The sequence below is a fragment of the Callorhinchus milii genome, unplaced genomic scaffold (genome assembly GCF_018977255.1).
Source record: "Callorhinchus milii isolate IMCB2004 unplaced genomic scaffold, IMCB_Cmil_1.0 Scaffold1, whole genome shotgun sequence".
NCBI classification, from domain to species: domain Eukaryota; kingdom Metazoa; phylum Chordata; class Chondrichthyes; order Chimaeriformes; family Callorhinchidae; genus Callorhinchus; species Callorhinchus milii.
Window position 1 is genome coordinate 5,290,019 of NW_024704742.1, and position 22,109 is coordinate 5,312,127.

Here is a 22,109-nt window from a genome sequence, read left to right on the forward strand (position 1 = left end):
GTCCCACCTCTTCTGCAATAACAGTGGAGTCCTGTGGCTCAGTGGTTAGAGTTCTTGAACTTACTGTGGACTTAACCTGCCGGTCAGATTGGGGTCCACTTTCTTTGGGGGGCGAGGAAGGGGGGGGGGGGGGGGGAGGTGACCGTAAGCACAATCAAAAAGGAAGGTCTTTAAACAGGATTTGAAAATGTGGAGGGAGGGGGCAAGGCGGAGGAATCGAGGGAGTTCCAGAGCTTCGGGGCGTAGTGGCTGAAGGCATGGCCACCGATGGTGAAGCGGAAGGTGGGGGAGGGGTGGGGGGGAAAGGGGCGAATAGGAGCCAGTGAAGTAGAGGGAGCGGGTGGTGGAGTGGAGCTTAAGCAAATCGGATAAGTTTGTTTGCGGTCGTAGATGGGGCTGAGAATTGTGCAAAGGAATTGACTGATTAAACTTTAGATACACATTTCTCCTGCTTCAGATCTTACGTTTTGGTTAAACTAATGATGAAATAAAGTAGTACAATAAACAAATGTGTAACCTATTTATTGTTTGCACATCGCTACATCAAACATGGCTTATTTCAGTGGTAGTTCTTGGTTTAGTTTCTTCATTTGGATATGTGAAGTCATCTTTTCTGCAAACGTTGCCTCAATCCACATAACAGGTAAGAAAATTAAATCCCACAGCACCAAAGGTTAAAATTCAAGAAAATAACAACCCTACCTACCATTGAAAGGCATGAGAAAATCCATCGAGGTTAAAATTGATTTTAAAAAAAATTGAGATGCATTTGGACGATAACCTGCATCAAACCTCCCATGTAGTACTTTATTTTGGGGGGAGGGGAGGGGTGGGGGGGGTTGAGGAGAGGAGAGTCACTTTCCTTGGTCCACAATTTAAATAGAATCAACTTTTGCAAGTTTTCTGAGTGCAGCTGCCGCTTATAAATCTCAGCCACATTGATCACCATCCTTTAAATACTTGTCATAAAGCACGAAAGAAGGTGCGGAAAGGCTTTGATTGAATGTTCAGCACATGGGAGGTAGTGACGCATATAGAATAAGAGAATTGACCACCCACTATACGAGCGGGAGAATATAGTGTTCGCAAACCCATAGACAAATGCAGTTGCGAACCCCTGTGCTTATATAAGGCCTTCTAACTTCAACTTCTGGTCAGTAAAATCAGGACAACGCAACTTATATTTCTACTTTAAGACTTACTGTTCCCAAGTTAGGCTTAAGGCAAAAATTGCCTCCACAGTAGCAGTCCAACGGGGGGCGGTGGGGGGTGTAGGAACCTGCTGCAGAGTGACTGCACATTTTGTCTTCTGCTATGGAAATGAAGCACTCTTAATAGCTGTGGGCAATTTGAAATTTCCCCTTATCCTTGGTGCAGCATTTCAGAAAATCTGGACCGATTGAGCATTTGGGCTAAGTGACATTACAAACATGTACATTATACAAACATACATCAAAATGTTTGAAGGTGATCATTTACTGAAAAGTTACCAGGCAATGAATGGCAAGCTATTAAAGCTAGTCAAACATCAAGTAGTATCGCCAAGGCATTGGCCTTAGTCAATAAATGATCCTAATCTAATACAGATCACCGCTAAGGTCACATTTAGAATATTTTGTACATTACTGTAGGTTTGGGTACCTTATCTTTTTTTTAAAAAAAATTGAAGTGTTAAAGGGTAAAGGAAAAATTAACAACGATGAATCTGGTGCTGAGCACCATCAGGTATAAGAGGCCAATAGACCCAAACAAAGGAAACATTGAGGGCGAGAGACTAGATCCAGGTGTACTGAGAGGCACACATGGAGGTGGAATTTGGGCTATTTGATTCAAGAATACAGAATAAGGGCACATCAGTTTAAAATGAACCGGGATCAAAACAAAAGACAACACCTTTTCTCATCGAATGGTTTGATTTCTGGGGTGGATTCCTCATAAAAGCACTTGATCCCACCACACTATTTGTGGAAAAAAAACTAGATAAGTGTCAATTTAGGAAGAGCAATGTAAATTATGGGGAATAGGCACACATAAGAGAAAGAGATACTCTGCCACACACAATGCTCCCTGGTTGCTGACTGGGGGCCCTTGGGAAGGAAGAGAATGTCTATGTTGAGTCTTCACTTGATTATCTCCAAAGGCTTTCTTCCAGGATAGTGTCGAGTCCACCCCGAATAGGCTTTAAGTCATCGGTTGAAGGACCAAATGGCCTTTTCTCAATCCGTGCTTTCTTAAATTATTTAGGTGGATTTATAATCTTATAGCGACCCAGGATTTAGCTATTAAGGACCGGAAACAAAAAACAGCTACAGGTCTGTGTGAAAACCTTACGCAATGGTTTTCGTTTACTACCACTCTCAATCCACAAAGGTGCAATTTTCCTCAACCTTGTCCTGAGGCAAAGTAGGAGGAGAAATATTCTTCACTGGCCAGCTGAGCACTGTGCAGCTGGGGAGGAAAAATGTGTGCGGATGACAAAACATTTGCCAGTTATTTTTCAGTTTACTAAGATTACAAACAGGATAAAGTATTAGTCCTGCGCTGAGCTCACCGATTACAGCTTGGGGCAGCAGTAGGTGTCAGATAAGGGCCTCAGCACACCTTGGTTAGATGGTGGTGGGGGGGTGGGGGGGAATGCGGAAGGGGGTAGCTCATCCACCTAAATCCCAACAGGAGTTGGCGATATTCAGCATAAAAAGTCATATTTACTATCTCTATAATATTAGCACAATACCAGAAAAAATGTGTGCAACACGTTAGACGTGAACTCACTCCAATAACCAGTGATGTGACTTGAGCACATGGATCACTAAATAATTTAAGACAATTCGTTGCTGCAAGAGAAATACCGAAAACCTTTCTTGCTCAGGCTGTTCCTGGAGGACTGGAGCCAGCAGACATTTACAGCAATCTCCAGTCCTTTTTATACCAGGCGCGCCCTGTCCTTCTTTCTTTTTTTNAAATAGTGTCGCTGTACTACATAACTAGTTGTGAATCAGGAACATACTATTTCAGGTCAACCATGAAAGTTTTCCGACTATAAAACCGTGGCCAGGAAATTCCAAGAATGTACAGAACCAGTGCCTGATCATTCTTTCATCTTTTTAAAAATAAAAACAATGCAAGATGAAAAACTCTCTGAAATCTTGATATTCAGTTTTACTCCAGTTACAATAGGAAACTGATCAACTACACAGGACAACCAACCTATTTCTCAACCTGCTGTTCTACAATGTGCATTGTTTACTTTTATATGAAAAAAGTTCAGGAAATTTGCTTATTTCTAATCCATTTTCATTTCATTATGACCACCTTTTATATTGCATGGGCACCAGTGAAATTTTTCATGGTGTGTAAGATTAGTGGATTTATATTCAGTTTTATTCCACAGTAAAACTGGCAGCATAACTGGCAATTTAAGTAATCGTCTTTAAGATGAATTTCAGATTTTGTATGGTCATCACTAAAAACAAAGTTGAAACAATACAAAATACAACAGTTTATCATCAACAATATGACCAGCACTTAAAACGTTTATCAGAAAAAATAGAAATTTACTGAGGTCTTTTTTTTAAAAAAAAACTTAACTTTGTCTGATCAAAGTACAAAGAGAAAATTGTCATTTCAATTTTGACCAAAAAAGATGTACTACCCATCTTCAATATTTTTCCATTAGTGGTATGAGTAAAATCACCCGAACAATCAGTATTTTGAAGTAATTTCAGATTAGGGAAGAATCTCTGACCAGATGTGTTTGTAAATGGTGTTTCTTTTGACTCAGTAGTGTCCATCCTTTGTAGACATGTCCAAAACAAGAAATCTTGCAGGAAATTTACCAGCTAATACGACAGCAGCTAGTAACACACTTTCCAACATCCCACAATCTATATAGAAGCCACACGTGTAATTCTATGAGAAACATTAAGATAGAAGCAGTAAGAATGCCATTATGACCAGAGGCACTCTGGAGGAAGAAACGAGAAGAGATATTGCGTACAGACTGTGCATCCAATGCTTTGCAGCATCCATCAAACCAAAAATATAATCGGTGACCTTAGGCATTTATTGAACTTGCAGGTGAAGAGTGCATTTCGGACATTGCTAAAAGCTTTCCCTGGAATCGCCAGCCAGGCGGCAGCTTTACAACTGTGTCGCAAAATAAGGACGGCCATCATCCTCCAGGCGTCGCGTCAAGATTTCACAGCCAGTCTCTGTGACCAGCAGGGTGTGCTCAAATTGTGCGGAACGCTTGCCATCTTTAGTTACAGCAGTCCAACCATCTGGCCAGGTCTCATCGTGCCACGCTCCTGTAGTTAAAATAAACACTCAAGTCACTTCCTCATAGCCGTTCAACCCACTACCTACTTGGATCATTTCTGTACTATTTCACAAGGACCATTTGATTCTCCTGTCTTTTCGCCCATAAAATACACAGTCAGTTCACTTTAGAGTGTTTTGCTGTGAAGCGTTTTGAGACGTCTCGAAGACGTGATAAGGCGCTACATCAAATGATTATTGCTATTATTTCACCTCCTGATGCTGCCACGAGTTAGTGAGTGTGTTCTCACTTAGTGAGAACATTCAGGCTAATCGGGTTAATATTTCATTGTACAAAGTGAAACTGTGTTGGCTTTACATGTTTCATTTAACCTGACAAACATTCAAAAGCAGACCTCTCTAGATTTCCACTGGCCTTCCTGACTGTACACGTTAACTGAATTCTGTAAAACATGCAATTTGTATCTTACCTTCACAAATCATAGGTTCAATTGTAAAGATGTGACCTGCCTTCATCACTCCAACAGCTTTATTTTCTATAAAGAAAGAAATGTGGCAGGAAGAGTACACCCTATTAGGCGCAAATCACTGAATTTTTCATTACATCGTCAAACCGCCCAAAGAAGTAGAACGCCAAACAGAAACGTCCAAGACCAAAATATACCACAGAGGAAGACAACATTGTGAGCTCCTGATCTGTGTTGGTTTGTATCCAGTCAGACAGAAATCCACATACGTGGGCTCCCATTACATGCAAATTTCCCATTTCTGGAATGGAATGCGCACTCCATCACTGGAGAAACACAGCAAATTATGGACAGGATTAGGCTTAGGAAATGGACTACCAAAACCGCCAAAGAGGGTTGCCTTGATTCTGGCATTCCGTTGTCAAGCATATGAACTACGACAGTCTCAAAAAGGGAAGTTAAAAAAAAAAACAGGCTATCAAACTCCCTGCAAACTTCCTGAAATGTGTGACAGCATTGCTGCTATTCTCCTGCCCACAGCTCAGGCACACATCCTTGAACATCAGACGATGATTTGACTAGTTGGAATTGCGGAGTTTTGAGCAGCAGCTGCTGTTTCCACATTCCAAGGGGACACCTGGATATGAGTGAGTGTTCACAAACACAGACTCCAGGTGAATCCTTCCTGCAGTCGTCTCAACTCTCAAGATTTGCTCAGCACCTACTGAACAAACACTGCCTTGCTGTATGGTGGTGGACCTATAGTGGACACCAGGTGACATGTCAGCCACCTAGTCCAATGCTCAGAGGGGAGCTGGTGCACTGAGATTAGGCACCATATGGAGAAAAATGGAGCGACAACAGATCATACTCAGACCATACATTCAGAAGCATTAAAGCTCTAAGCCTGGGAATGGCTTCTAAAGAAGGAAAAAAAACAAAGCTGAGCTAACGGCTGTTATAGTTGATAGGTGACATGGAATTATTGATAATGAGACATGATCAAGACTAATACACAAAAAATGCTGTTTGCGGACATACAATCACTGAATGTAACACTTATTTTTAGATTGAGACGAAAAAAACATTGGAGGGTGCTATAAATCATTAAACTTCATTTCATCTGTATAGGTTTTGAAACGGGTTGCTTACTTGCGTAATGTGGCACATTAGGTGCAGTGTGGAAAAGTCGGTGGATCCCATGGCCACAATAACTTCGGACAACTGAAAATCCATTTGCGTGTGCGTGCTTCTGAATGATATTCCCCAACTCCCTGTACCGAATACCTGGCTTTACTGCAAAGAGTAATATTTAACCCAACAAGTTATTCCAATTGTTTCACTTTAACAAGATTACCAAAAAGTGAACTAAAGCTAGTTCACTTTAATACATCAATACCCAGGCCCAATATATGTATATAATATAATATAATATATAATATGCATTGCCACTCAGGATGCAGTGACAAATAGAAGCAGCAGGATAATGGGACTTTGTTATGTGGGCGCATTGTTGTAGTGGGGTAAAGTCTGCAGCACTTCCCAACTATCTTTGGAATTATGTCAATATCTTTCATAAAAGTAGAGTGAATAATAACAGCACTCCACTTATTAAGTCTGTAATAAAGCACAATTTACTGATCTTTTACACTGATAAGATTTTTGTACAACAATAATAATAATTCTGTTCAGTTTTGAGTTAACTGAATTGTCAGGGCAAAAGAACACAATTTGCAATTTACTAACTGATCCCAGAACAGTCTGGATGAACAATTTATCTCATTCCGCAGGTGTAAGAACATATGAAATGGAGCATTGTTTCAATGATATCACAATCTTTCTCTTTCATATCAGTGGCAAATCAAACACGGGGGGAGAAACAGTATAATTTTTTTAAAAATAGTCAAGCTAACTGCATTCTAGTTATGTACTTGGCACTCAAGGCCCACTCACCTGAATCAATAGCATGCATAAGGCATTCAAATGTTGTCTGAACCAGTTTCTTTGCTCCTTCATCGATTTCTCCGACAAAAAAGGTCTCATTTAAATCACCATGAAAACCATTTCGGTAAACTGTAATATCCACTGTAATCAAAGAAAGCAGAGTTTCAGACATAATGTTTTATCGTTTGAAAAAGTAATGCTCTGGTTGTGGTAAGTTTAGGGCACTTAAGAGAGAGACTGCAAGAGTAAGAGCTCCTGTTAGTGTACAAGGGTTGTACGAACTGTACGAACCTTGTTAGGTAGAAAGATAAGGCTTCAGTCAGAACATACAGCGATGATTTAAAATTCTGCAACAATGTATTTGCCACTTCTGTCAAACTACGTAATAATGCCATTTGAGAAATGAGTTAATCTGAATAAAAGGTGATTTGTAGTATAATTCAGAGACATTTAATATCGGATTCATTTATACATTTAGTATAATACCTTGTAGGTCAAGAGGACATCCCAAAGCGCTTCACAAGATATACGGTAAAGTGCAGCGACTCTGTATTTTGTAGGTGAAATACGGCAGCTAATTACACAGAGCAATGTCCCACAGTCATGGCGCGAATGTTCAATTTTATTTGGCCGATTGTTGGCCAGGACACTGGGAGAAAATCCCTTCTCTCTTCAAATAGTCCCAAGGAGATCTTCAACATCAAACCCAAACAGGCAGACGGGATCTCGGATTAACATCTCATCCGAAGGATAGTATCTCCGACAATGCAGCACAGCCCCAGCATTGCATTTCAGTGCCATTTTAAACTAGCCCCAAAACAGAGCTCGACGCCACCATCTTCTGACTCAGACATGACATACTTAAATACTTCAATAATGATTTAACTATCTTACAATATTCTTCCAGAACAATTGCTTCAAATATACACAATTATGACTTGCCTGGGTTTATATTAAATCACCACTAGATTTTTAGCATGATGGCTTTATAGATTGCTTGGTCTTTGCTGCCATGGTTGATAAAGCCACATCAACCGTACAATTCAAAAGAAAATGAAACGAACAGCCCCCAGTAAATGGAACAAAATCATGCTGTCTGTTTAGTGTTTAGCGAGTCAAGTTGCAGTAATTTGGCAAAGCAATCCATGCCAAACAGCAGAGAGGATTTTTTTTAATAGAAAACTCTGTTCTCTGGTGAACTCTTCACCCAATCAAAACCAGATTATTTTGGTCTTAATTGGGAATAATAATCTGCAATCGTGTTGCAATATATTAAATTGCCGAATTCCACCTTTCTCTCAAGCCCCACATCAGGCTTTCAGCCTATAGTCTCGGCTGATACTCCAATGATGTGCTGCATCGTTGGAAGTGCTGACCTTCGGATGAGATGATAGACTGGGGTGCTGTCTGGATGTTCAGATGGACAACAAAAATTCCATGGCACTATGTGAAAAGAGAAGGGAGTTCTGCTGGTGTTCTAGCAATAATTCCCCAGAAACAAATGGGTCTTTTATTCATGGCTGTTTGTGGGAAATAGCCGTGCGCAGATTGGTTGCTTCACTGCCTATAAACAAGTCATTAAACTTTACACTAAACGCTGTGAAGCTTTGTGATATTTTGATGTGATAAATCAATAGTAGTAGTTTTTTTCACTACTTTACAATACTGTTCATGGTCACGACCCGTACTTTCTGGTTGACAGGACAAATACTTTGCTAGTAGTCTTTTAACATCTAACATACTCAGAGCAAACCGGAAAGACCGTTTTTCTTCATTTATTGTATTTCTTTATTACCATTAACAATGTCGCCTTCCTGCAAGGGCCGCACATCCGGGATGCCGTGGCAGATCACCTCATTCACCGACGTACAGCAGGACTTTGGAAAATTGTAATAATTCAACGGGGAGGGATAACAGTTCCTTGCTAAGCATGCCTGGACAGAAAAAAAAAAATCGGATTAACTGCACAGCCATTTAAAAAATATATAAATTACCGTTTCCGATATGTAATTACAGATTACAAAACCTATTGCCCCAGTCGCAAGTCTTACTTCAACCTTCGTGGATGCACATCTCTAACTTGCGGAGCCCGTTCTGACTCCTTGATGTACTGTTACAACCCCACAAGCATACTCGCTTTCACTCAGTTTCCCCTCACCTCTGCAATATTGCACCCCTCCACCACTACTTGATCTCTACCCCTAAGCCGCCAAGATGTCTGCGCGTGCCAACGGCTCTGGGTCTGCTTGAGGGATTCTCTAGGTCTTTCTTCCCTGCATAGACTGCAGACTACAACAACTTCGAAAACAACAAGTTGCATTTATACAGCGTCCTCCATGCAGTGCAGTGTTCCAGCGCAGCAACTATCCTGAACTTGTAAATTACTAAGCCGAGGCTAACAACATGCTCATCCCAAATTACTTCCTCCACAGATGTACTTGTGTTTCAGATTTTTTTTAAGAAAGCAAAAAAAAAAGGAACAGTTCTTACCAGATGAACGGCATGATCAATCTCTTCTGTTGTGACCCCTGGCCTCACCATCATTGAAGCCACATCTAATACTTCCCTGGCAAGCTGGAAAAGAAATAAGTTAAGTTTAAAAAAAACACACATTGTAAATTTAAACAACATGAACCACAGCAAAGGTAGAAAAATGGTGCTTCAATCGTCATAGAATGCAGCAGTTTCAATGTTCTCTTTACTAAAATATAGATGGGTTTTCTCAAGTTTTATTTCGATTTAATATTTATGAATAGCTATATATGACCAATAAAACAGAATTGAGAAAGAGTCGGGGGGCAAAATGGACAGGATAGTTCCTACATCATGTCCCTACAGAATGCTTGCTTTTAAATAAGAAGGTGAATTACCACAGGCTATACTCTCACACACCACACAGCACCCAACTCAGGAAAAACAGCTGTCCACTTGGCTAGTGAATGTTGTGAAATATAGGCGTCCAAAAGAGCTGCTAAATGACATACTCCCTCTAAAAACATCCCTGAACTGACATATTTCAGCCACTTTATAAGCCATATTGTTTTATCAGAGGAACGGTAACTCTTTGCACGGTTCAAACATTAGTTATAATTATATATAATATTCCTTGCATTGGATATATAATGAAATATAATAATAATCCTTGCATTTGATATTGTGCCTTATCACGTCTTCAGGACGCCTCAAAATGCTTCACAGAATATACTGTAAAGTAAATTCACTGTATATTTTGTGGGCGAAACACAGCAGCCAATGGCACACAGCAGTGTCTCACAAACAGTTGTGGATTGAAGTGACAATTTTTTTTAAAAAGGAATTATTACCCCCCGCAAAAGCGATCTGCCAATTGACTAACAACCGGATTCCTACTTAGCGCTAAGTAAACAGAGGCTTGTGGGGTAAGGAAACTTGCCCAACATTTCGCCTTGGCAGGAATCAAACCCAGGTCTCTCGCTTGCAAAGGCGAGTGCTCTAACGACAGGATGTTATCACATTGTGGCGAAGTCTCAAAAGCGCTTCACAGGACATACTGTAAAGTGGATTGACAGTGTATAATGTGTGCAATTTGCCAATTTGTGCTCAGCAATGCTTACCAACAGCCTTGAAGCGAACGAACCATCTTATTTGGGAGATGGTTGGCCAGCACACTGGGAGAAACTCAGCAACCTGTTCATGGCCCCCATCCACCCCACTCCACCATCCCCAGTCTATTATGAATTCCAAGTCCCGACTTGGGGTTTGAACCCCCACAATCTTGAATCAAGAGTGCTATCAAGTGAGCACGGCTGACACACACATTTAATTAATGTACACTGGTCTGTAGAGGATTAGTGACTCGTTACAGATTCCAGCAGTCACAGTGGGATGTAAATCCGGTTTTCTTCCAAGACAAACACAGTGATAGACGGCAGAAACAATAAAAATGAACCAAACTTGAATCTCACTCTGCATACTAGCCGCATTGCGTCTATGTCTTCCGCTGGCAGAACTTTGATCTGCGACGTCCCCTTTAAGGACTGCTCGGATTCAGACACACCTTAAAGGATCAAAGAATAATATGAATACACTTTTAAAAAGTTTCAATATTTTTAAAATTCCTTTTTTTCCATGTCACATGCAACTTAGCACTAGTTGAAAAAAAGCGGAGCCGGGGGTGGGGGGAGAGGCTGTCGAGGCTGCTGACAGTGTTATACCTGACAAAGAAGATACACAAGGTGGCTTGGGTAGACATGACATTCAAAAGCCAGTGGGAAATCATCTGTGACATAGTGTGCAATGCTCTGACAGAGAGATAGGGAACTCACCACTTAACCCGTTTCCCACAGCGCATGAAACGTGCATTAGTACTCACTGACACAGAAATGAATGATAAAATCAATCCTGTGAATTATCAGCAGCCACATTTCTAATTTTAGCGCCTCATGCATATATAATATTTTGTTCAACACAAGTGATTGTCTGTGAAAATGTATCATGTGATGGCAAATGGTAGGTTACCTAATGGATGATCTGCATAATCAGGCCACTGGACATAACTTGGCACAAGCCTCATGGGACTCTAAAGGAAAAAAAATAAGGTCTGTTATAATTTCCTACAAGCAGACAGTTACGTTTAAATTCTAAGCTAAAAATCCACTTCTCCTGTCAAGAATAATCTGATTCACCTTTTATACTCAGCTATTCAACAGTTTATTACTGAAAATACAGTGAAATTCAGTTAACGGAATATCGGATAATTGAACAGTTCGGTTTGTTCAATAGAATTTAGAGCTCCAGGAGATAAGTCGCCTGCTATGTTTAGTCGGGTTATATTGAATAATTTCTGCTGTCAAAATGAGAATTCAATTAACAGAATTTCACTGTACATGAAATCATGACAGATAGTAAAACCAGCCGTGACCAGAATGAAATAAACAGCATATCGCTCAAATCTTCCTGCTGAGCAATATTCAAGATCCTTCCATGGCCTCACCCCACACTCTCTCTGTGACGTCCCACAGCCCTACTGCCCTGACCGCTCCCTCCGCTCAGCAGCAGCCCGCTTCACGTCCTCTGCCCAATCTGCCTCATCGATCAAGCATTCCCCATTCTGCCCGCTACCTCTGCAACACTATCTCAGAGCCACTCTGCCTCCACTTCTCTCTCTCTCTCTCTCCACTCTTAATGCCTGCCTTAAGGCTCACCTTTACAACCATTCTTTCAGTCACCTTCTATCTCCCCCCCCCCACCCCCTCAGTTTCAGCTCCCAGTTAGTTGTGTGAAGCACTTTTAGATGACATCCCAAAGTGAAAAGCACTACATTGAAGGTGAATTGTTGTTGACGTTGCTCAAGGTGATACCAACAGAATGATAACAACAGAAAGCCCTGTTCTATAGGTGCAACCACCACCTAACAGGCAGGTTCAGAACTGATGGAATAAGGTCATCAAACAGACCATCAGCCACCCCCAACTCCACTGATAACAATAAAATGCTGAGATACGTTTTCTGGTACAATGGTCATCTCCACTCCCTCAAATCCCAAACCTGACTGCTCGAGTGCAGATGGTACAAACCCAGCCTCACGGTTCACCGCCAGCTACCACTGCTCCCTCTCGCAAACCAAAACTGCATTCTTTTCGCAGGTCATTCCGGAGGCCAAAAACACCAACGACATCCTGTTCTCCACCGCCCACAATCTCCTCTGCGTGCCCCATCGAGTACCCGCAATCCTAACATCAAATGCCAAGTGCAAAGAGGACTTGGGATTTATTTATCTCCAAGCTAGATAAAATCAGCCTGGCCACCTCCTCCTCCTGCCCCATGTACCCCAACACCACCCCCATTCCTTATCCGTTACCCAATCCTCCTCCCACGGCTCCTCCTATCACGGGCCCCAACCTACACTCCTTTGACCCCATCTCTCCTTCCTCCCTCTCATCTTCCATCACCCAGATGAAACCCACCACCTGCTGCCTCGACCTTTCTCCCCAGCCAGCTGCTGGTCGCTCAACTCCACCTCCTCTTCCCACTGCTGGCAGACATGATAGAATTAGTCCCTCTCCTCAGGCTCCATCCCACACCCATTCAAAACAGCTGACATCAAGCCCCCTCCTTAAAAAAAAACCACTCTCGATCCCTTCAACCTCACTGCTGTCCCATTTCAAACCTGACCCTCCTGGCCAAAGTCCTGAAACACATTGCTGCAAACCAACTTTGTTCATACCTCGCCTACTCGAACCCCTCCAGGTCAGTTTATGCCCAGCCCACACCACAGAGACAGTCCTCGTCAAAAGTAACAAACGTCATCCTCTCTCTCTCCCTGACCAGGGCTCCCTCTGCCTCCTCGTCCTCCTGAACCTCTCCACTGCGTTCGACAGAGTCGATCATGTCATCCTCCTCCACCGCCTCTTCTACCTCACCCACATTACTGGGACTACATTCCCTTGCACCTCCTTACCTTTCTCACCTACTTATCCCCCAATCCACCACCCAATTCCTCCGCTCGACTGGCTCTGGCCTCCTATTTGTCCCTTGTGACCTCCATTCCACCATCTGTGGCCATGCCTTCAACCATTATGCCCCGAAACTCTAGAACTCTCTTCTCAATCCCTCCGCTTTGCGCCTCACTCCCCACCTTCAAATCCCGCTTAAAGACCTTCCTTTTTGATTGTGCTTACGGACACCTACTCCTCCCTCTGGCTCGTTGTCAGACTCCGCCACAGTAAAGCTCTCCGGGACACTACATTGCGAATAAGGTATTCGCGTGAAGGGCGCTATATAAATGTAAGTTGCTGTTGTTTCTGTACCATCATCAGTTATTCGTTTCAAAAAATAAATGTTTATTTTTGTTAACCATAAAATTTTAACATATAACAAGCTCCAAGTATCCAAAGCCTTATGTATTATTTCAAAATAGGTGATGATGTTATGCATTTGCTTGCTTTGTCAGAGTATATGCAGACAGTACTTCACTTACCAATGGGTAATATGGCCTAAGTTTGCCTGTGTATCGATAGCCAGGCCAAGGATCCATATTAATTTCATCCTTAATAGACTTAGAATTTTCTTCTTTAGGTTTTTCATTTTCTGCAATAACAAAAAAAATCAGTTCACAATCTTGTTAAAGTATTTGATAATAATAATACTGTATATTTGGTATAGCACCTTTCACGTCAGGACAATGTCCCAAAGTGCTTCGCATAATATACTCTAAAGTGCAATGACTGTATGTTCTGTGGGCGAATGTGGCAGCCAACTTGCACACAGCAATGTCCCCAAAACAGCCATGAATTGAATGACCAATTTTATTTGGGGGGATTGTCGGCCAGAACACCAGAAGAAACCCCTTCTCTTTTCAAATAGTGCCATGATATCTTGAACACCCAGCTGAACAGGCAGAGGAGGTCTCGGTTTAACATTTCATCTGAAGGGAGGCATATCCAATGATGCAGCGCTCTTCCAGCACTGCACTGGAGCCTCAGCCTTGACTAGACTATATGGGTTTCAAGTCCCCGATGTGGGGCTTGAACACACAACTTGGGTACTTCTGATTCACTTACTCTTCATTGTACTGTTTTACTGTCCGAAATTCATTGGTTGAACAAATCTAATACAACCTATTTAATTTGGACTATTGTTCTTAGACAATCAAATTCCAATGCTAAAAGCTCACATTTTGCTCTGGCGTTTTGAACACTGAAGTCATCCTACATTAAGAAGACAAATCTTCTGAGCTTTTTTCTGCAACTCTCTAGACAGGCAACTGTGAATCGTTAGCAACCCGAGACTTGGCAAATGATCTCACTGCTGTGTATGTAGAGTATAAGATAACAAGCGCCATCTCCTGCACTCTCCTCAGACAATTTTTTTTTTACTGATCGACTCCCGAGGCCTTAGTTGCCCAATCTGTGAAGTTTTGGGTTTTCTTGGCACTGGTCTTGGTGTGTTGTTTACACATTACTAAAATAGGGTTACTCCTTTATCAGAGTTCATTTAACAGCTCAGTTGGTAAAGTCCCATCTACAGTGAAACTGCTATTTAAACCATACTGATAGGTCGTAGGCTCAATTTCCAGCTTGGGCTGAATTGAGTGATCTATGCTGGGCTAGCTTTTCATCTCTGAATGCGATTACCAATCTGTATAGATCAAGATCCATCATTTTGGATGAGACTGAATAAACCAATTTCAAATGGGAGCTTTCTTGTAAGGAGAGTTCGTACACAATTTAAATGCACATCCCTGAGACAAAAATCACTGTGTACCACCACCTAATTGCCTAATTTCCCAGGCTGTGCAATCTGAAGATCAGCTTGGTACAAGCTCATCGTTTAAAAGAAACAATTAAATGTTTTGGTTTTAAAAATAATACTTACTAGCGTTTTTATGAAGAAGCTTGTGAGTTGACCAGCTCCCTTTGAAGCATTCCTGCAGATGCAAATTTGAGAAAAAGTACAATTAGTACACCTGAATATATGAGGTACACAAAATAACAGGACAGATAGCTCTGTACTAAATTTGATTCAAAGTATAAACTCACTGGTTGTTCAGCTTTAATTATATTTGACAAGATAACCAGCCAGCCCTTATGTTTGGAAAACATAAATGTATATCACTTTAGGTTGAGGTTCAAAAAAATTATACCCATCTAAGCTTCAGTTTAGGAGAATACAAAACAGAATCCAAATCCCAACAATGCTAAACCTCACACGAGTCTTGAAAAACTTTTAATGCAACTTCCCCGACTAGTGATGGCGCCTGGCAATTAAGCACACAAGCCAGATTGCTACCTAAAGTTTACATTTTAGACTACTTTAAAGCCAATACTGAATTATTGGAGTCCTGTAGCTCAGTGGTTAGAGCGTTCGCTTTGCAAGCGAGAGACCTGAGTTCAATTCCAGGCAGAGGGCCAAACCTTGGGCAAGTTTCCTTACTCCACACAGAGCCTAATAATAATCCCTTCAAAAAAAAATAATAATAGTAATCCTATCATTCAATCTACGACTGTTTGTGGGGCACTGTGCGCAATTGGCTGCTGAGTTTTGCCCACAAAAATACAGTCAATTTACTTTACATTACACTCTGTGAAGTGCTGTTAGACGTGTGGAAGATGTGATAAGGCACTATATCAAATACAAGGAATATTATTACAATTTTTAAAAACGTGTTATAGATTTCGAAAGTTTTTCTGATGTATTTGTTTCTCGAGAAATATCATTCTTTATTGTACTGAAATGATGGAACTGTGTTTAATTGGTTACTAATACTGTGCAATTCTGGTTACAGATGGGCACTTTGGTTCTTCAAAAATGACAAAAACAAAACTTGGCAAGCTAATCTGCGTCTGATATCCAAATTTGATACAGTGGAAGACTTTTGGGCGTAAGTAGAAACACAAAATAAGTGAGAAGAGTATTTGTTTAAAAATATATATTTTCTGATTTGGTTTCTCTTATGCAAGCGCGCAACATTCTGGAATCGAGAAGGCACTTTCCTGTTGACGGTGCATAACAGGAATACAGAATGAATGACCCTTTGCCTATCATTGCCCATGTTCTTTTGCTGTTCTTCTCTTTACTCCCCCCCCCCCCCCCCCCCTCTAACCTTCTGTAGCTCAATTTACTAAATTGAGTTATTATTCTTTATAACCAATTTTATGGATGTGAAGAATGCTTTGGCATTCAGAATTGGTTTTCCAATGTTGGTTAGAATTGTAATTTTGGTTGAACTTGTTTTCTGCTGTTGTATCTTTATCAGTTTGATTTTGACACGATTGGCACGATTGACACGATTCTCATTTCGCTTTCTTAAGCTAAATTGCATTGCCTGGAGGGCAAATACAATGAAGGACATATCACATCTTCAGATAGCACACTTTCTAAAATTATCCTTATTCTTTTTGACAAAATTGACCATTCAACTTCCATGCTGACTTTGGAAAAACATTTGTATTGTAATAAAGGTTTTTCCATGACAAAATAGCAATAATATCATCATTACCCCCATGCAATTAGAATACCTGAAACAAATTAAAATATACCTTCAACACTTTTGTTTCAACTGTTGTCCGGCTACCTACTTTGCATTAAGAGTTCGTTATTTTGAATGTTTCTTTTTGTTCCTCATTTCTATTTTCTATTTTGTATTCCTGAGCTTGACTTTAAAGCTTTTAAACAGTTGAACTGTAACCAGGTTGCATTGAGATCATGGCACACAATCCTGAAACTTTCTGAGTTCTTCTATCACTACAAAACTGGAACTGCTTTATTGCGTCAAATGTTCAGTATAAATCTCATAATAGAGGTGTAAAGAAATGTTGAAATAATTTTAAATAGACATGGATTTTTTAATGTGCAATGGTTACCCCCATGTATTCTGACTACTCATGTTTTCTTCACCTCACAGACTTTACAATCATATACAACTCTGCAGTAATTTAATATCGGGCTGCGATTACTCTCTCTTTAAGGTAAGTAAGATAAATGCTTCAGTGTTTTTTTTTTAAATTACGCTGTTTATTTAAAAATGGAAAAATTTGGCCTGAGAAAAGCTCATTTGAGGAGGGAAAGTTTATTGAATTCCTAGTTCCATAAAAAATGAAGTGTGAATTTCAACTACACCAGAGATTGACCTTGTGTCCCATTGTCTGTGAGATAGTGTTGAAGCCATTGCACCAAAAACTCCCATTTAAAACAAATATTTTAGGCTTCTTTAATAAGTAGTGATTTTGAAGGAGGTAAACTTCATGAAGTGCAAATCAGAACATTTTGATCTTTACTGTGAGGACCTGGGATTATAAAACCAGTTTTGCAAGACAATTGTATTTTTGATTGTTTCTTAATTCCCCTCGGAGTTCCGATTTGGTGTCAACTGTATTGGCGATATATCCATTTCTGACACAGAACCAGTATTTTTCAATTCACAAAGATGCTTCTGTTCTGTTAGATTCAAAAATAAATTCTAACAAATGACTGTTTAAAGAGAATACTTAATCAATTACTTTAAGATCTCCTGTTTTTCAAATTCTGCACTGAGCATCAAAAAGCCATTTTAGGACCTTTACAAACAAAGGTGACAAAGCCACTTTGTACACATAGAACTGAATAAGGCTTACATAAGAACATAAGATACGAAAGACGAAAAAATACCAAAGTCCCATCTAGTTATCCTTCCACCTTCCTGGCAGTCGCACGCACACATGTCCCAAACTACCCAGCTTACATTTCCACTCTGATTTTGTTTGAACTTGGATCAATTTAATTTGCACTGGTACATCACCCAAACAAATATAATTAGACTTGTCCATTTTCCCTGCTAAAATAAATATCGATACATGGATTATATTTTAAAAATATAATTAATTTTTAAACTCTCAATGTAAAATACATTTCCCAAGGGTCCTGCAATACAATCAGCCCGTGATTATAAATGCATAATATCCTAAGCTTTTATTCACCGAGCGTTAACTTAGACATAATTGCAGTATTCTTCAAATCTTGTTGTAAATAGGTTGAATGTGCTTAAATGTCTACTTTGTGTAGGACGGTATTGAACCTATGTGGGAGGATGAGAAAAATAAACGTGGTGGGAGATGGCTGCTCACCCTTTCTAAGCAACAAAGAAAAACTGATCTGGATCGTATTTGGTTAGAAACTGTAAGTATTTTTCCTCCTTTTCAGAAAATGAACGACATTCGGATGTTGCTTTGAGCTCATGTTCTAGGCTTGACCATCCTCCAGTACAGTGCTGCACTGTCGGAGGTGCTGTGCTTCGGATGAAACGCACGTTCAACCGAGCAACAGTTCTCCAGGGAAAAAAAGAGTAGTATTGCTGTAGTTAACCACTAGAAGGCGCATTGAAACCTTTCAGAGTTAACTTGGCAAATTGTCGTTTTTTTCTCCCGACTGGGCCAGCCAGAGACCAGAGACTGCACAAACACAATGCTACCCGGACACTCTGGGACTCTTTTATTAGCGAGGAGGATCAACCTTTCACACCAAACGAATGATTAGAGGATAGAACTGTGATGATGAATCTGAAGAAGCGATAGAATCCATTTTGGATCTAAGTCAGGCTTCAGTGCAAACTTGTGCATTTTCTATCATATATGTTTTTCTTTATTGTTTAACTGTAGTTTGCTTGTAATTAGACGCTGGGATCTATTTCTTCATCCTTCCAGCCCCCTCATTCCTTCTCTCTTCTCTTCCCCCCCCCACCCCCCGCCCGCCCGCCCGCCCGATGCAGATCGAGATCCAGAACTAGGTCTTTTCTGCAATTGGAAACCAAAGCGTTACAGTGGCCATTTGACAGTGGGGGTTGGGGGAAGAGAAGAACATTTTTTAAAATCAATAATAGTGGCAAAACATTTGTTTAAAAAAACACAGCTGCAGCTTCCCAAGGGCTCAGTATCAGTTTATTTATTAATTTATTTAGTTGAACTTGGCCTGGAATAGTGGCAGTGCAACAAGTGGCATTTACACCCAGAGCTTGGAAGGGGAAAATCAGTCACAGTTACTACTCCCAATCATTAATCAATGGCCCCCTGTTTTCCATTCCCTCGGCACTCAGTTTTAAAGTTGTAAAATGTGACCTACACTTAAGTTTTTATCCTTTCACTCCCCTGCAGCTACTGTGCCTTATAGGAGAAGCATTTGACGAGCACAGTGATGACGCATGTGGTGCAGTAGTTAATGTTAGAAACAAAGGTGACAAAATAGCTATATGGACTACTGATTGTGAAAATAGAGAATCTATCACATATATAGGGTAAGTGAATCACTTGATACCCCTTAGACTTTATATAGTTGTCAAAGCAGAACTTTCGAGTGCAGTGAATAACAGCTTGCATAAAACATTCCCAACCCGTGATCCTCATCACACTGCTGGTTTGCAAAGTCTTCCCCGTGAATGGAATTTTGTGCTTTTTTTTCCCCCGCCCTCTTTGCAGATGCAAGTTTAGCATTTTGATTAGATGTTTTCACATAATAATAATATAATAATCCTTGCATTTGATATAGAGCTTTTCGTGTCTTCTAGATGTCTCAAAGCGCTTCACAGAATATAGTGTAAGGTGAATTGACTGGATATTTGTGGGCGAAACTTGGCAGCCAATTACGCACAGCAGTCTGTCTTCCCAACTCTTACCTCCACAAGATGCAGATTATCGAGAACTCTGCAACTCTTATCCTCTCCTGCACTGAACTCTGTGAACCTATCAGCCTCATCCTCGCCCGGCTCCCCATTCTCTCTGAGGATCGAGTTCAGAATCCTCGTCTTCGCTTTCAAAACCCTCCACGGCCTTGCTTCTCCCCATATCTCCCTCCGCTCAGCAGACGTCCCCCGCCTTGCTTGCCCCATCTTCAGCCTTACTGCCCTCATTCTTTGGAACTCCATTCCATAGTCCCTTTGCCTCAGCCCCCTCCTTTCATAGCCCTCATCAAGATCTTCCTCTTTGACCGTGCCTTCGGTCACCCTCCTGCCCCCACCCTCCACCCCTCCTGATCCCAACCCCCAGCTTGGGTGCAAATCCTTGAATGTCCAGCGCCTTGGGACCTCCTCCGGACGTGAAATGCACTGTACAAATGTAATTTGTTGTTGTATTTGACCACTGAGCAAACAAGTGCTTCAAGTTAGGCTCAAAATCCAGTCATAAAATTGCCCCCGTTTCTGTACAATTGGCAAAATTCATCACATTTAGAGGTTGAGAGTAAATTAAATGCTTAGGTATCCATCTTTCTTGTTCTTTGAACGTACTGTCATTCAACCCAACATTGTAATTTGTTTTTAACTTAATCAGCTCTGTCACTGCTGAAAGTAATTGATTTCCTGTTATCTGGAAACTTGTGGTAATTAAGGAAAGACTGAGTATTGAATTTGTTGAACTAACCTTTTCTTTGTCCTTTTCCTCTTGTCAACAGGAGAATTTATAAGGAAAGATTAGGTCTCCCTCCTAAGGTAGTGATTGGCTACCAGTCGCATACAGACACTGCCACAAAAAGTGGATCAACGACCAAGAATAAGTATGTTGTTTGAGAAGGCACCAGTTGTTCGTTCATCATTAGAAGACTGGACACGTAAAGCAATCTGAACTAAACCAAAGCTTCTAGTAAGCAGATTGGACTGCATTCTAATATTACACACAAGTCTGCAAGTTTTCAGTCAATTTTCTATTTTTGACTTTGTTCTCAGTGTTCTGTGGAAGTAACCCTTTCCCGTCAAAATGTTTTATTAAACCGATTGACTCCTGAAATTTTCTGGGAAAAGACATTGCTTTTAAAGTAAACCAATGTAAAGGATATAAGTTTTGTTATAATAGTTCCCCCATTTACACTAATATGGCAGGGTTTAGAAAATAAAACAATGCTGGGGGCGGGGGCTGGGTTTATAGAAGGATTGTTAGTCATTTTAGAAGGGAAAGGGTTGATTCTCGTGTCTAAATGTTATAGTGCTTAGTAATTTAGTTCTGATTCTTGGCTTTGTTTTTAACAGCTAGCAGTGAGACTTGCTATAATCTGTGCTTTGATGTTGGTTGTTAGATTTAATTTATTTTTCTTGATTTGAAATTTTAAAAAAAGCTCTGTAATAGCTTAGCTAATTTAGTTCATGAGATGTAATGCGTGGTTTGGGTCGGGGGGGGAATTGTATTGAATTGGTAGTATTAAAAAATTGCCACGTGTATTACTTACAGCTCTTGATATATTAATACAAGATACAAAGTTTGATTTGAAACTTTGACTTAAATAAGCTTTTTCAGTTCACGAGTCCTTTTTTGGACTATCGTGTGGATTTTTTTCTCTTCCAAAAAAAAGTATATGTTTTTTTTAAAATTGTAATTACATTCCTTGCTCGAGATGTTAAGATATATTAAAATCCTCTATGTTTTGTATTGTTACACTGCATTTCAAAACGTGTATTCCTTGGAAGAATCTATTTGCATTGGGTTGTTAAAGGCTGATTTAGGAAAGCAGTCCCAAAAGCATTCATATTAAAAGTGTAAAAATAAAACTGTAAATAAAACTTGTACAGTGAAATTTCTTTCAAAGAATGGTTGTGGTGCCTCATTTAATGTTCAATTTGATTCAACATTTATGTAGCGTCTAATACCAGATATATAGTTAATTGTAGTAATAGTTGCATCAAGAATAGCGAATGAAATGGGAGAGTGTTGTAAGGGTGTTTGACTTGATTCAAACACTTAGCACCTTATTCCAAGATGTGTAGTAATTCTGGAAGACAGCCGCTACAACCTACTTTTACAGTATTAATTATAGGAGGGTGTTTTTTTTAATCCGTTTTACATCAAACACCCAAAATTCAATAGAGCTGCTCGGTTCTGAGATTACAACTCAGATTGATTACCGCGCATCTCCCACACAATATACAGTCAATTCACTTTACAGTATATTCCATGAAGAGACGTCTTAACGACGTGATAAGCCGCT

General features: G+C 40.4%; 2 protein-coding genes across 2 annotated transcripts; one reads left to right on the forward strand and one right to left on the reverse strand.

Moving 5' to 3' along the window:
- Positions 1-506: 506 nt before the first annotated feature.
- Positions 507-15,126, reverse strand: metap1 (methionyl aminopeptidase 1; the record flags this gene model as incomplete). The annotated part of the gene is made up of 10 exons (XM_042337743.1): positions 507-4,307; positions 4,749-4,814; positions 5,898-6,041; positions 6,699-6,830; positions 8,485-8,623; positions 9,180-9,263; positions 10,634-10,725; positions 11,187-11,247; positions 13,648-13,757; positions 15,045-15,126. Coding segments are annotated over 10 exons (1,077 nt in total), but the record flags the coding sequence as incomplete, so codon positions are not given.
- Positions 15,127-15,943: 817 nt separating this feature from the next.
- On the forward strand, positions 15,944-21,679 carry LOC103182130 (eukaryotic translation initiation factor 4E; the record flags this gene model as incomplete). Its single annotated transcript, XM_042337816.1, has 5 exons — positions 15,944-16,050; positions 17,074-17,137; positions 18,210-18,323; positions 19,295-19,434; positions 20,586-21,679. Coding segments are annotated over 5 exons (540 nt in total), but the record flags the coding sequence as incomplete, so codon positions are not given.
- Between the last annotated feature and the right edge of the window lie 430 nt (positions 21,680-22,109).